This window comes from Anastrepha obliqua, chromosome 4, assembly GCF_027943255.1.
Source record: "Anastrepha obliqua isolate idAnaObli1 chromosome 4, idAnaObli1_1.0, whole genome shotgun sequence".
Classification (NCBI taxonomy): Eukaryota; Metazoa; Arthropoda; class Insecta; order Diptera; family Tephritidae; genus Anastrepha; species Anastrepha obliqua.
The window spans coordinates 6,238,357-6,254,089 of NC_072895.1; the positions used below are offsets into that span (position 1 = coordinate 6,238,357).

General features: G+C 40.1%; 1 protein-coding gene across 1 annotated transcript; it reads right to left on the minus strand.

Moving 5' to 3' along the window:
• Positions 1-2,110: 2,110 nt before the first annotated feature.
• Positions 2,111-3,389, minus strand: LOC129244500 (uncharacterized). The gene is made up of 2 exons (XM_054882157.1): positions 2,601-3,389; positions 2,111-2,432 (listed from the first exon to the last, which is right to left on the minus strand). Exons 1-2 carry the CDS (start codon positions 3,294-3,296, stop codon positions 2,310-2,312), a joined length of 819 nt encoding a protein of 272 aa, XP_054738132.1. The 5' UTR covers positions 3,297-3,389; the 3' UTR covers positions 2,111-2,309.
• Positions 3,390-15,733: the final 12,344 nt, after the last annotated feature.

The window sequence follows — 15,733 nt, forward strand, 5'->3', positions numbered from 1 at the left end:
AAAACGCGAAACCAGATCGATCATGTTGTGATAGATGGAAGACAGGTTTCCAGTGTTTTAGATGTGCGTACGATCCGAGGATCCAACATCGACTCGACTCTCACTCCTGCTCTCAGAGAGTACTGCCCGACAAACTGGCATGCACGAGCAATGGAGCAGCATTTCTCGTTCTCTACGTACCGCCGCCGAAGAAGAAATCGGATGCCGGTGAGCCCTAACAAACAGTTGGTACAACGTGGAATGTCATGCTCCCGCAGAAAGAAAAGATGCTGCCTATAGAGCCACGCTACAATCGGGCGCAACGCGAGCCATGTGAGATCGCTACAGAGAGCTAAAAAAGGAAGAGAAACGTATTATACGACAGAAGAAACGAGAGGCCGAAATACGTGAGTGCGTGGAACTTGAGATGCTGACCAATAGGAACAACGCCCGAAAATTCTACCAAAAAGTTCCCCAATCGTTGAAGACAGAATTGTTGTTCCAGGTGCTGGTAAGGTGTATGTCGGAACTAGTAAGGTGCATGAACGATGAGCTGTATGAGCTTTACGACGACATAGACATAGCGGAGCGAATAAAGATCCAGCGGCTATGCTGGCTGGGTCATATCGTCCGAATGGATACAAACGCTCCGGCTCTGAAAGTATTCGCTGCGGTACCAGCTGATGGTAGTAGAGGAACGAAGCTCGTATGGCCAAAAAACATGTGTTTTTTAACAATGGATCAGAAAGTAAAATACTGAAAACAAAAATAAAAAATCTTTTCTCGTTACCGTTTCAAATGCTTTTTAAGAAACACCCAAAAACACCATTTTAAATGAGGAGAGGACCTTAAAGCCCTTTAAAAAATTAAATTGATAAGAAAATGTATAGCGGGGTACGCAGGATTATTCCAGAATATCTATAGCTTCATGCGAAATTTCTCGTGGATAACAGAAAAAGTCAGATCTTCGTCGTGCGTTATTATATACCAATTCGTGATCAAAAAGTTGCTGAAACAAAGCCCTTTTCCAACTTTGGTTGTACATTCAGTGTATAATTCATTGGTTCAAATTCAAATGAGTCGGATGGCAAAGGGAAAATCTGTCATATTTTTCGTAAATCACCGTCTGAAGCAACATACAACATGTGCCAATATTCAGTCAAATAATCTAGCGCAATCCGGGCTCGGTGCGATGGCGCGTTATCATCATGCCAAATCCAAAAATTGTTTGCCCACATTTCTAGGTATTCAAAACGGATAAATAGTGACATATGTGTACCTTACAGTCCTACCAATATAAGAAAAAAATATGGACCGGTTCTCATGTGCGCGGTTCGTTTAAATGAAACATTCCCGATAATTTTTGATCATAGGGTATGACTAGTTTTCTTTTTTTAATATTCATTCATATTTTTGGATAAAAGTGTAGTCCATTGTCAGACATTGTCTATCCAATCCAGCCTTGTTAATCATATCCAGTCTTATTCAGGTTATTAAAAGCAGTATTTGGCGTTTAGCTCCTGAGCTATAGAAAAAATGCTAAGGCAATTGCCCGAAAGCATTTATTAGAACAAACTTCAATTGGCAACTGCCAAGAAGTAGTCATCGCGCCATTTGCTTTTCTATGTATTATTTTACGAACATCGGCGTTTGTTTTTCTTGCTTCCATTTCTTTTAGTCGGTCCTATTTCTCGTATTGCGATTAAATTGAAGTTCATCTGTAAAACAAATTATGGAGATTACATAAAATACTGTTATCATTTGCGCGCCAAAGTGATTACAAGCGGACTGGCCTCCATCTTTAACGAATGCCCAAACAATATTTAAACAAGCGGGGGCCAAATTGCCTCAATTTTTTTTTAATTTGAGATTTTTCTTTCCCTTAGTATCTAGCGCAACTCGGTGGCGCTTAAACAATATGAAATGCAAACACTAAATCAACCTCATAGGCACTATTACCATTATTACTACAAGTCTTGGGCGGACCACTGCTGCCACAACTAAATCCATCCTTCAGAAAAATTATGGATTTCCGCATACTTAACTTTGTATTTGTTACATTCTCACTTCTTCCAACTTTTAATTTGCAAATAAGAGAGATTTGATTGAAATAAAAGGCGTTCGATATACATAAAATTCTATGCAGTAGTTTACTTTTAGCAGTCAGTGTCTACATAGAAAAGTATATAAATTATAAAAGTATCAATTCACGCCGCTCTGCTACATCGCAGAGCAAATTTCTTACTTTCACTGCGCCCGCTTAATTCAATCTAATTTTATGCTCCAGTTAAATGCAACACTGCGCTTCACTTTAATGATTTCCATTCACATTATGGCAAAGCTATTGGCACGGGCCCCCAGGAAATCACTTTAAATGCAGTAGCCTCCAAGCTTTTCACATCGACACCATTCGAACTCAGCGTTTTAATTATTGCCGTCAGATTAGAAGATTTCTGCAAAACGGCATGCAACCCACACCAAAAGCGAAAGGGAGTGAAAAGAAAAAAAAAACAAAAATAGAAAAAAACAAAAAACAAATCAGCGATGAAGCGGAAACTTTTCAATTTGCAATCTGTCAGGCGGCTGTAGCGCAGCGGCAATCAGCCAGCCCAGTTACTCACCAGCGTCACATCGACCATCGGACGCAGTTCGGCGCTGCGCAACGCTGCATAAAATTGCGCGAACGCCAGATTCTGCTGACGCTTCTGATTAATCAGTTGTACGTATTGGTCGCGCGGCAAGTGGCGCAGAAGCTCCTCTACAAAACTGTTAAACGTGCGTAAGTGCGGGACGTGTAGTGGCGTTGATGTTGTGAGGGCAAAGCGATTCAGTTTCACAGCATCAACTTCGCTCTCCTCCGGCTGAACCACTGCCACTCCGTTCCCCAGCTCATTCAGCAGCACGAAATTGAGTTGCGGCTCAATCTGCAGCAGCACATCGGATGTGCTCGTGTTCACCGTACCATATGTGGCATGCAGTTGTGCAGCAGCGCCGGCATTAGCAGCAGCAGGCACAAGCAAATGCAAATAATCCAAAATTGCTACAACCTCTGGTATTTGCTGGGCTTGCTGCAGCAGCTTAGTAAATTGCGTACTGCGTACATAATTGAACACTTCGCGAAAATTCGAATCAATGATGTAGTGCTTAGCGACGATTTCGTCCACTGTGGACGTGGGTATCAGATCGAGAAAGTCTTTTAGTTCGCTGATGATTTCCGGCGAGATTTTCGACGCACTGTACGGCACAAATATTGCTGTTCTAGTTGTTGTTGCTACTGCAAACAACAATAGCAGCACCGACTTTGTATGCGGAAACATTTTCTTCGCTTGTTTTTTTGTTCCTAATTCTGAGCTGCGTGCGCTTACTCACACCGTCCAACTATTGTCACACCCAGTCACATACTAAATCAGTCACTCAATCGCTCACTGACCAACGGTTCACTCGCAAACGTCAATTTCGCTGTTGGTGTGCTGACGCTGCGGTCGACGTTTTTGCTTATCAGTTACTTTAATGACGTGGAGTTTAGAAAATACACTTTGCCTTTGCCGTTTCTGTTGTTGTTTATCGCCAATTTTGTTTTTCCTCCAAGCCGATGTCTCCGATTTCAGATTTGTTTCAGACAACTTGTATACTGAGCCATGCACGAGTATGCATACATATGTATGTATGTATGTGTGTGTATACACACTTTGTACGTTCTCCGATTGGCTTGTAAAAATAAATATTCATATTGTTGTTTATTCAGTTGCCGCCGAGCAAAACAGAAAACGTGAAAAGCGATACTCGCGATTAAGGGGTTAGGCCACTGTTTAATGTCAAAAAATCCATTTTTATTTAAAAATTTCCTAATATCTTACCAATATCCAAAGAAAGGGTGATTTCTTAAGAGCTATGGGAAAGTTTTTCAAAGGAACACACGTAAAATTCAGAAAAATGCATGAAATTTTTATTTAAATCGATAGTACAGTCCATATAATTTAATGTTTGAAGATTATTTCATGCAAATGTTGACCGCGGCTGTGCTTCAAATGGACCATCCGCTTAGTCCAATTTCGGCATACTCTTTCCAATGTTTCGGTCGGTATCTCACATATAAATGCTTTAATGTTGTCTTCCAATGCGTGAATTGAAGCAGGCTTGTCTGAATAGACATAAGCTTTAACATATCCCCACAAAAAATAATCTAAAGGCGCACGATCTGGGTGGCCAATTGGCAGGTACCGAACGTGAAATAAAATGTTCACCGAACTCGCCTCTCACCAAGTCCATTGTTACGCGTGCTGTGTGGCATGTGGCACCGTCTTGCTGAAACCACATGTCATGCATATCAAGCTCTTGCATTTTGGGCAAAAAAAAGTTGGATATCATTTCACGCTAGCGCTCACCATTCACAGATTCGCAGCATCTTTGAAGAAGTACGGTCCAATGATACCTCCAGCCCATAAACCGCACCAAACTGTGACCTTTTCTGGATACATTGGTGGCTTTTGCAATTCTTCTGGCTGATCTTCACTCCAAATCGCCAATTCTGCTTATTTACGTACGCACTGATCCAAAAAGGAGCTTCGTCGCTGAACATAATTTTTCGATTAAAAAGTGGATATTAAACTTTCTTAACAGAACACGCAGTTTTATTATAAAATTTAATGATTTGCAAGCGTTGTTCGTTTGTAAGACGATTCATGGTTAAATTATAAACCAAACTGAAGATGTTTGACAGTGAAACAAAACACGAAACGTGCGTCAGCTGTTTAAACCAACTGTTTAAAAAGATAATAGCTAAAAAATCACCCGTTACCTTCTTTGAAGACAGCCGGACTCATAACTCAAAAAAATCTTGAGCCCATGGACAATAAACTATTAATAAAGGGTTTTCCAATAACAGGTGTTATTTTGAATAGCCCGCTTTTTCGGTAGATGTCACTTTTACAGCTGTCATTTTTTGATATTTGACAAGTAGAAACTACGCCATTAATAAAAGTGGAACGATACACGCTTAAGCAACGCATTGAAATTATTAAAATTCTCTATAAAAATGGTGAAAATTTCGCAGAGACGGTTCATACAACTCGAACATTTTTGGGTCATCGCGAAACACCTTGTCGGACCGCAATACAGAAATTGGTGAAAAAATTCGTACTGTTGGGACAAGTTAATGATGCGAAGAATTAAACCCGTGCACGTTGCTCAAGAACAGCTGAAAATATTGCTGTGGCAGCCGAAAGTGTTGAAGAAAACCCAGGTTTGTCCATTCCTCGACGTTTTTTGGAATTAGGCATTCCACAAGCGTCATTTGCATACAGATTTTGGGTCTTGAGGCTTATAAAGTCCAGTTAACACAAGAACTTAAGCCGGCCGATCATTAACAATGTCACGTCTTTGCTGTTTGGGTCGTTGTAATGCATGAAAATAATCCGGAATTCCATCGAAAAATCAACTTGAGTGATGAGGCTCATTTCCACCTCGGTGGCTTCGTCAGCAAGCAAAAATTGTCGAATCTGCGGCTCAGAAAATCCAAGAGTTGTTGTTGAAAAGCCTCTCTATCCTCAACGTGTGCAGTCTGTTTGGTGCGGTTTATGGTCCGGCGGAGTCGAAATTGAAGCTGGAGCAACAGTTACGGTGAATGGGTTGCACTATCGAGAGATGATTAACGATTTTTTATGACCGGAATTGGATGGTATTGATCTGGGCAACGTTTATTTTCAACAAGATGGCGCTACGTGCCACACAAGTAACGAAACCTTTGATCTATTACGGGAATAACACTTCTTATTGGAAAACCCGTTATATATCGATTCATAACTAAATTCTGTGTGGAAATATGACTGGAACTTTCATACTGGTAGGGAAGTAAATAATTGCTCCGATAACAAAAAGCCAATTAGTGTTATGGGCGCATTGAAGGTGAGCTTGAAACTGGTCGGCAGTCGGGCATCCCTTTCGACCGCATTCGAATACCTCGAAATTAAGCTCATGTGGATACCTGGTCACAGAGGCATTGTAGGCCACTTCTGGGCAGGTAAGATAGCTAGATAGGAGATCAGACAGGTGGTTCCTCCATGAAATGATAGTATTGCGGTTTCCTTAACAAAATGCGGCCTGCTCCTGGCAAGGAGAGCTACACGTCAATTCAGCGGGTGCTGGGCAAGTACAAGCATTTGCAAGGTCGAGAGATTTTTCTTTCTTCTTTTTCTTTAATTTGGTGGGTCGGAGGCGTTCGAGGGTGCATTTTAGTTTAGAATGGCTTCAGGTCTCGAATTTTGTGGATGTTCTTTGAATTGACATTACTTTGCCGTGAGACGTGGCATTAGTTTGACATGAGACTTCGAGTCCTTTTTGCAGCGGCTTCTACTATCCATTATTATAAAGATGAGGCAATAACTAAAGTTAGATCCAAATACCATACGAATTTTCAAATGGTGCAGTGAAGGACTACACCTTTTATAACGAGTCTAAGAATTTTCCAGACAATAGCGCCAGAAAATCTTTGTATACTGCTTATTAAAATTTTGTGTTTTTTAATAGAGGGTGTGTTACAAAAAGTCTGTTGTTGTTGTTGTTCAGTATTTCTATTGAAAAAATCCTAATTAGCGATTAGCGCCGTTTTTTTTACCACTGTTATCGTGTGATGATGTCTGTTTTTTGGTTTTTTGTTTCTGAGTCAGATCCATTTCGTGAGGTCCAAGTATAGTAGCAAATTCTTTATCTCGTTGTCTGAGATCTCATTAATTTGCTGTAAGAAAGGCTCATCGAAGGAGTGGAGTATTGCTCTAACTAGACCTGAACATTCGCAAAAGTAGTAGAAAATACTTTCTTTCACTCCCCGCGCTTGACAGCTTCTGCAAATGGGATTGAAAGGAAGGTTGAGTCTGGCTGCATGATCCCCTAATTTCCAATGGTCTGTAAGGGTTGCACTGATACATGAGATACTTGGACAACAGCATCCTAACATGTAATTCATCCTCTGGAAGTTATACTAGGCCATGTTTTTCCATTGTGAAGCAATGGATGTGCTTTTTGTGTGCAATGGGGTATCAACTGCCACCGCCTCTATTATGACTAGTGCCGAACCTTTTCGTGCAAGCTTATCTGCCACCTCATTACCCTCCATATTCCTGTGACCGGGAAGCCATTACAGAGTAATTTGAAGCCAATGACCAAGCAATTGTAGTTCCTCTCTGCACTGTAAAACTAGTTTGGATGAAATGGAATTGGAATCTAAAGCCTTGATAGCTGCTTGCCTGTCTGAAGAGATAACTACTCTTGCACCAACTTCTTCTTAGAGTTTTAGTGATTTGCATGCTGCTCTGATCGCTAATAATTATGCCTGGAGCACGCTGACATAGTCAGAAAGTCGAATTGATTTGGATTTGAGCGGCTCCGAATAGAGGCCAGCTTCCACACCATAGTTCATCTTAGAACCGTCAGTGTAGATTTTAGTGGCGAATATACCAATCTCTTTCTTTTCCCCCCTTTCGCTATCGGTGGAAAACGTACCGTAAAATCTTTCATGCAGTTAATGTCGGAGATTGTGAAGTCTGATTTGTTTTTGAGCAATGAGAGTCCCTGTAAGAGGATCTTGCTGTGACCGTGCGATCTTGTTTACCAGCTTTCTATGGCTCTGTGTCTCACCGCGCTGCACGTAGCAATTGTCTTTAAGTGTAAGTCTAATGGTAATAGATGTGTTGACACGTTAAGCGCTTCAGTATGACTTTACCATCAGTCCTGATTTTGACCCTCCTGTGGTTAGGATACACGCAGATCCTTGCATCTTCTCCAGCTTGGTTTGATTGTATTTCTTTTCGAGGGTGACCAGACTAGTACCGCATATGTTAGTAGCGGTCTTACAATGGCTATGTGGGACCATTTGGATAGCTTTGGTTGAAGGCCCTATATTTTAGCTCACATTTTCTCACACGCGTAAAGAAGTACGACGTGCGTTCAAAAAGTATCGTGAATTTTGAATTTTCGCAGGCTACGTATATTCGAATTTCGCTGTTGTTGTGGCGATATGTTGGTACTCATGTCTCTCCCTCATGCCGACGAGTTCTTTGAATGTTCAGTTAATTGTTGACAGCTGCTTTGCTTGCACGTGTTTCGGCTCGTCTTCGATTTTTACCTATTGAAAAAGATGGATCAAAGAACCTGTATCAAATATTGTGTGACAACCGAAATTCATTCCGAATGTTGACTGTGTCATACGCAGAAGTTACTTTTGGACCAAAGCAACGTCTATCGGTGGTAGAAAATATTCTCAGAAGGCCGAGAAAATGTGAACGACGAAAAGCGTGCCGCACCCCCGATCACTTCAACAACAGACGAAAAAATTTATGAAGTGAAGAAACTGGTATTGGCCAATCGTCGAATCGCCGTTAGAGAAGTTGCTGAGGAGCAACCATCTCAATGGAAGCTGCCGCACGAACCAAGACCGAAGAAAGCGCCCCAAGTTCGATCGAATATAAAAGTTTTGCTTACCGTTTTCTTTGATTGCAGGGGCGTTGTGTGCCATGAGTTCTCGCCACAGGCTAAAAAGGTCAATAAGGAATATTACCTGCAAGTTATGCGAAGCAATCCGCCAAAACGTCCGGATTTGTGGAAGAACAAAAATTGGCTCTTGCATCACGATAACGCCCCGACAACGCACATCGTTGCTTGTGCGCTATCGCTGACTTTTTGGCCAAAAACAACACACTAATGATGCCACAGCCACCATATTCCCCAGATCTGGCCCCCTGTGACTTTTTCATGAATAGGCCCATAAAAGGACGACGCTACGCTACGATTGACGAGATAAAGACGGCATCGAAGGAGGAGTTGAACAAGATAAAAAAATGATTTTTTGAAGTGTCTGCGCCCTAATTGCTAAGTAATCCAGAGCTCCTTCCATGATCTCACTGATTATTACTGATTATTGCTGGGCACATTCTTGAAACAATGATCACTAAGTTATCTGCATACGCCACTGCCTTAATTCCTTTTCGGCCGAACTTGGAAAGGATGTTGTTGACAACTAATAACTACAGCAGAGGCGATAAAACTCCCATATGGTTAGGTTAGGTTGTAATGGTTGCCCAGAGAGTGAGCCCACTTGGACGGAAGAAGTTTGGTTCATCCTTTGCCATACCATTGTAAGGGGGAAAAAGAGGTGAAGGAAAAACGATAAGTCGAAAAGGAGAGGGGTGAGGAGGGTTGAGTATTTGCGGACTATGAACGGTGACTAATTTGCGGTTGTGTTAGCCTCTTTAAGCTACTGATGAAGTTCATCCCATGTGAATCTGCAGAGATATGTATCCACTCTCAGACAATAATTTTAGGATAGTCGTAAATTAATATTTTCGATTACAAACCAGGAATTGGTTGTCATGAATTGAAGAGACACTTCAGAGTCACACTGTGGAATACCGCAAATTGTACCAAAAGACGCCTAAAGTGCGAACACTTTAATAATTCATCTACCTGGAGACAAAACAGCGTATGTGCGCATGTATATGTGAATATGTGTGAGTATGTGTGCAGTGCCCTACAGCACATGCAATAACTTCAATTGCATTCCAGTTATTTCTGGCGATCTAACAACCACCATTATCGCTTCTATACACCCTTATCTCTGTCTGTATGTGCACGCATCTGTGTCTGTATGTGTGTTTACGATAGTAACCACCTCAAGTTGCTCAGCCTGGCGTTATTTTACGACACACATTAGTCTAACTAGCGTAATTTATGTGCTGCGTATGGCAGACGGCAATACGCGGTTGGTGGCTGAGAGGACAGGTGAGTACAGGCGGTGTGGTGTGATGTGGCGCACTAACGGCAAATGGCAAGGCGACCGGTAGTTAGTCGAAAAACGTCTTTTCCTTATGGCCAAAAGACACTTTCCTGCAACAACGGCAGCCTTGCGTACACCTGAGCGACACCACTTGTTTAGGTGTGTGCCTATTTGGTGCTTGTGTATGTGTGTATATGCATATGTATGGTTTGGTTGTACATTGTTCCAGGTCGTTTCCTTTACCACTTTAACGTCGACACACTGCATCATCAAATTGCCACAATGGCTGGGGGAACTGCCACGGAGGTCGGGTGGTGGGGCGCGCCTAGCATCAGTTGGGAATTGTTTTTCCGGCTTAAATGTGAAAAATGTTTGCCATTTCCACCTGGTGGCCATGCGTTTTCCGTTTGAGCCTTAATTGTGTGTGTATGGGTGTGTGTGTGTCGTATGGAGGAGAGAGCATCTGCTTGTTTTTGTGTGTGTGTTTGTATTTATGTTTGTGTTGTGTTTGGCGAGTTTTAAAGACCAGGTTTTACAATTAAATATATGGCAACACTGTTCACACACACACCGACCTTAGCCATCTCCTGCAATTGCGCTCTGGCAAGAAGTTTTAGTTAACTTGCTGCTAACATCATGAAGAGCAACTAGAACAACAGCAACAACAACACCAGCATTATCAATTTGCTAGTAAAGGTGTGTCTTTCAGTTGCTTATCGAAATTGTGGTGCCATGCGATGGTTTTCGTAGCTCAGCCAAGCTATTAGCCAAGTAGTTTCTCTTCCCTTAGCCTCGATTGCTTTCACAACTATTGCTGCTTATTTTCTTGCTCTATTTATTTATTAACTTTTTGTATTTCTTTTTTTTTGTGTTTTTGTTTTAGCAGACAAACGCAAAAACTTTGCAGACGCGCAATTGTATGTGCTTTTAATACTTTTAAATAATAACAACAACAATAAGGCAGAGTTGCGTGGGTTAGTGAAAGTGTTCGCTAAGAAAAGGTGTAAATTAGAGATTCTTCTAGTTGGCTTCCTCGGCAAGTGAGTGCATCTGTTGAGTTTATCTTTTGTGCAATTTAAGAATTAGTTGCTTCTGGCAAAAAAAAAAACAAAAAAAAAATTTTATTTCTTCTGACTTTATATGTAAGCCTGAGGGACAATCCAAGATTATCTAATAGTAGATCTGGAAAGCGCAAGAGCGCGATGGATTGGAAGTGGTACAGGTTTGCGGTTGAATGATTTTAACTACTCAGGTAGCTATGTAGTGAAACATGTTTCATAAAGAACTCCTGTCTTACTTAGGCTTACAGAAATTAGAATTAGATTCTATTTTGCTAATACATCCCACAAAATTATTATAAGGGCATTAAATTTCTTCGTTATTTAAAAAAAAAACATACTCAAAAGAAATTTTTTCCATTCATTCATTTATTTATTTTATTCCAACATAAAAATTAGTAACCCCTTTTGCTGGTGGCCGTAACCGAATGGGTTGGTGCGCGACTACTAGCGGTCGCCTCTCGACAGGCAATGGCAATCCTCCGAGTATATTTCTGCCATGAAAAAGCTGCTCATAAAAAATGTCGGCTTGAAACTGTAGCTACCTCTATTTGTTGGACAACATCAAGTCGCACGCCACAAATAGGAGGAGGACTTCGGCCAAACACCAAGAAGGGGAGTTCGCGCCAATAAAATATTTATATATTGTATATTTGCTGGAATTATTATTATTTGTATGACGGGATTTAGCAAGATATATTGTGCAAGATATATTCTGTGCTCTTCATGGATTCAGAGTATTTCTCTGAGCCCGACTTCTTTAATAAAATTTAATACTGGGTTGCCCATATTCGACGGACCCATGTGTTTTTTTTAATCAAAGAAAACAAAACAATTTTTTTGATGTTGGAAATAATAATCATTTTATTTGTTTCAAGTAGATTTGTTGACATCACTCTTTGAATATGATATCTCTCAAATGGCCGCCTTGAGCCTGTACGGCGTATTGTGCCCGCTTTGCAGCATTTTCCATAGTTTTAGCTAACATTTCGGCTGGCAATAGCGGCTATTTCCTCACAGATGTTCTTCTTGAGCTCTTCTATGTTCTTTGGCTTATTAATATAAACCTTTGATTTTAAATATCCCCACAAGAAGAAGTCAGGTGGTGTTAAATCGGGCGAACGCGACATCAAACGACGAGGAAACAATTTCTTCAAAAAATATTTGTGGTGCGAGCTGTGTATGGTGGAGCGCCGTCTTGTTGAAACCATCACAATTTTCTTCTTTTCTTCTTCTTCTTTTCACAATTGACTTCTTTTGTTTACGCGCTCGCGTGGCGTGTTCTGTTCCATAGTAAAAATCTGCTTGGACTGACGTGATCTGACGTCTCTGTCAAAAGATACAGGGTTGCCAAATTCGTCGAATATGGGCAACCCTGTATATCTTATATTTTATTGAGTCTTCCCACCCACTGTGGTAAAATATGTTTGCCCTGGTGTTAGTCTCGCTTATGTAAGGAACGAAATCTTCCAATATCATTGGAGTATATTTCCAGGCCTCGGTGGTTTAACGTAAATGCACTAGCTTGCCATCCCAGAGGTTGTGGGTTCCAAACCCAAGTAAAGCACAGTCCTCGCACTTTTCCAAACTTACCTATTTTCCTAGTTTCTAAAAAACAAAAAACAAAAAAAAATAAAATCAATCCTCGACCCCAAAAACCTAATCCTTCCAATCCTTACTCCCGCACAAAAGTCAGCGCATTACTTGTATTATGGCTGTTAAAACAACCAATAAACAAAAACACACAGCTACAAATTGCATCAGTGGCGCCAACAAGAGGAAGCGGGCAATCGCGGTAATAGCGCAGATACCCGAAATTTAGCGAAGTCCTCAACCATCTTTGGGATCCTTCTGCCAGAAAAATGTGACACACAGATGGCGCTTCAAAGCAGTAAGAAGGCGTTGTTCCTAAGCAACGACAGGTGGGCATTCCCACTATTTAGGACTGGTAGCGACAGGCTAATCATCTACCCTGTCAGAAAGCAGAATAGATTAACGAAACCAACGCAAGACTACTGAGTCTTGTCGATACCCTATGCTCCTAGGGGAGTAAACAATGAAAAAAAAGAGGTTGTCTATAAAGTCGGTTTACTGAAAATAGTTTAACGTGACAACGTCATAAGAAAATACTGATGGAATGGTTGCATTTTTCAAAAGAAAATTTTAATTCTATTTGTTTGATAGATATTTTGTATGGATATAGAGAAGGAGGTAAAGGGAATCGCAATGGAATAGGTCAAGTTACACTCACACAAACGTTAAAAATGACTAAACATTTATCAAATTCATGTTCAATTCCGATTGTGCATCAGACTTTAATAAGTCAACAACACTAAGAGGCACCATCATCGATTTGCCCTTTTCAAGACACATTACACTCGAAACACTCCCTTTCATTTCCTACTTTTCCTATCATCGTCCTATTCTCAACAGAGAAATGGTTCATTACCATGCACACAGGAAGAAGGCAAATGCAAATATAAATATGTGAATTTATATACAAATGCGCATATACATACATATATATGCTGACTCAAGTAGGAGAGAGCTAGATGTCCAACGTTGCCGAACGCGGGTGCCGATTGTGCCTCTTTGTCGTTCGTTCCGCGCTCTCGCTTGCAGTTCAAGCAAGGTAACGACGCTTGAGCAAGATAACGACGCATTTTTTGCTGCGTGCAGGCGGCTACATCGAATTATAAGACGTTCTATATTTCCAGGCTAGTGAGATGATAATTCAATCTGCCATGCCTCGTTGGAAATCCTGTAATGATGCTAAAGTTATGCTCATTTAACTCCACTTAACACAACCCTGGTCGGGTCTCGCCTGCTGTAGCATATGCCTCCAATTGTCTCGGTTTCGCACCTGTGCCCTCCATGACCGAAATCACAATAAGCCTGCGTCTTCTTCGCCCCTTCTTCTCTGTCTGTGGCATTTACCGAAGAGGATTTGTTGAGGTGGGTATCCGTGTTAGCTCGCAATATGTGACCTAGTCATCTCAATCAGTTGATCATGATTGTGGTTATCGACTTTATCGCATATCGCGCCAAATTTAAATTACCTTTCCCTTTCCCTTTTAGATTTAAATTACATTATTACGAATTTATTAGCCCTACCCGCATTTAATTATTAGACACCATCCTTTATTAGGTGCCCCCCTTCCTATTTGTGAAGTGCGTTTTGGTGCTTTCCAGAAATGGGCGAACCTACGGTTTTATCCCATCTGCGAGCACTCAAATGCATTCAGAGGTTTGCCATTACAGAGGGGCGATCGGTTTCAAGAAAAACTTTCTGTTGTTTGAAATACCATGAAATACCGTGTCCGTGAACTTCCGAATGGTAGTTTCGCACCAACCTATTCGGCTACCGCGGCCGCTTGATATGCCTTAAATTCATAATAAATATGAATCTTCAGATGTCGTTGCAAAGAATAACTAAAGTGGTGGAGAGGTTCAAGGCTTTATCCATAAGCATCTGCGGCTAAAGAATCAGAAGATTAATGCCACGAATAGAATGTATGAAGGTTGTCTGGTTTCCGAAAACACATCAATAATAAGTGACAACTGACAGTTGCTATCGCGCCCATCAAACAAAAGAAGGCATTTCTTTGTCAAGGTTGGCAGTTGAAGAGCATCGAATAATATTAATCGTAAAACTACTGAAGCGGAAAATTAAATGCAAATGCATTCTTCGCATTGTGTGATCATGAAAATTTGCTTTTATTATTTTGAAAATTTATGACACCTAAATATATTATTGCTGAAGTACTTCTGCCATACATCCATGTATAAATACTCATTAATTTACAACTATCCATGTCTAGCCTCTCCTCAAAAATTGGCAGCATATCAACACTCCCGCGTCACTGTTTCGTCAAATTATATATTGTAGGCATCCCTCGTACGTTTAACGTTAGGGTGGCCAAAAAAAATTAGAATGTTAAGCTTTCAACCTTTAAGAATTTTCTACATAAAAATATACCAAAAAAAGGATCCAATACTCTTTAAAAAAAAACATGTGTTAGGGTGATTTCATGAAATTTCCTGACATTTTTCAGGTGTTTTAAATAGCAAAAGAACGCTTTTTTAAGGTATCTCACAAAAAAGAAAAATTAAAAAAAGTCTTTATTTTATTTCCACAAAAAAAAGTGGTTATTTAAAAGTATTTATTTTTATTAGTAACTATTTTTTATAGGTCCCCACAAACACCACAATGCAAAAATAGACAACAAATTTTATAAAAATATTATTAAAAAAATATGTATCATACAAGTATCAATAATATAAAAAAATACTTATTATTAAATATTTATAAAAAACATTTGTTGAAAAAAAAATATTTATAAAAAAAATGTTTATTGTAAAATATTTATACAAAAAATTATTAAATATTTATAAAAAAAATATTTATTATAAAATATTTATAAAAAAAATTTTATTATAAAATATTTATAAAAAAATATTTATTGCCCTGCTTTTTCTCCAGAGTTTCAATAATTAACTGCAATGCATTTGTAATAATTCAGGGTTACCGGGAAACTCGTTCGAGATACTTCAAGATATTATCACTAAAGTAGTTTCTGATTAATTTGATTATGTGACATTATGCTCAGAAGTTAAACGTTCTGAGATACTCGCTTTTAAAGCTTATTCAAATTTTTGTTTTTTTTGCTTTTACGCCCATTTTTAAAATGCTAGTTCAAGATCCCAATTTTTGTTTTTTAGCTAAAGTTGGTTGGTTTGAGAAGATGGTTCCGTGTGTAAAAGTGCACGCAAGTGGGGAAAGTATCTGATCGCCATTCACTTTGTAGTGGCCAAGTCGATTCTTCTGCATAAAGTCCAAGCAGCTTACAACCTCCAGGCTCTGCCGGAGTATCCTCTGCGTAGCTTCCAGACATCCGTTTGAGAGCGAGCTAAAGTGAGAAGGCGAAGC

Bases quoted from the DNA above. Each gene is read 5' to 3' on its own strand.
- LOC129244500 (XM_054882157.1), bottom strand. From the start codon at position 3,296: ATGTTTCCGCATACAAAGTCGGTGCTGCTATTGTTGTTTGCAGTAGCA. The intron at 2,433-2,600 runs GTGAGTAACTGG...GCCGTTTTGCAG, and splicing joins CGATGGTCGATGTGACGCTG to AAATCTTCTAATCTGACGGC.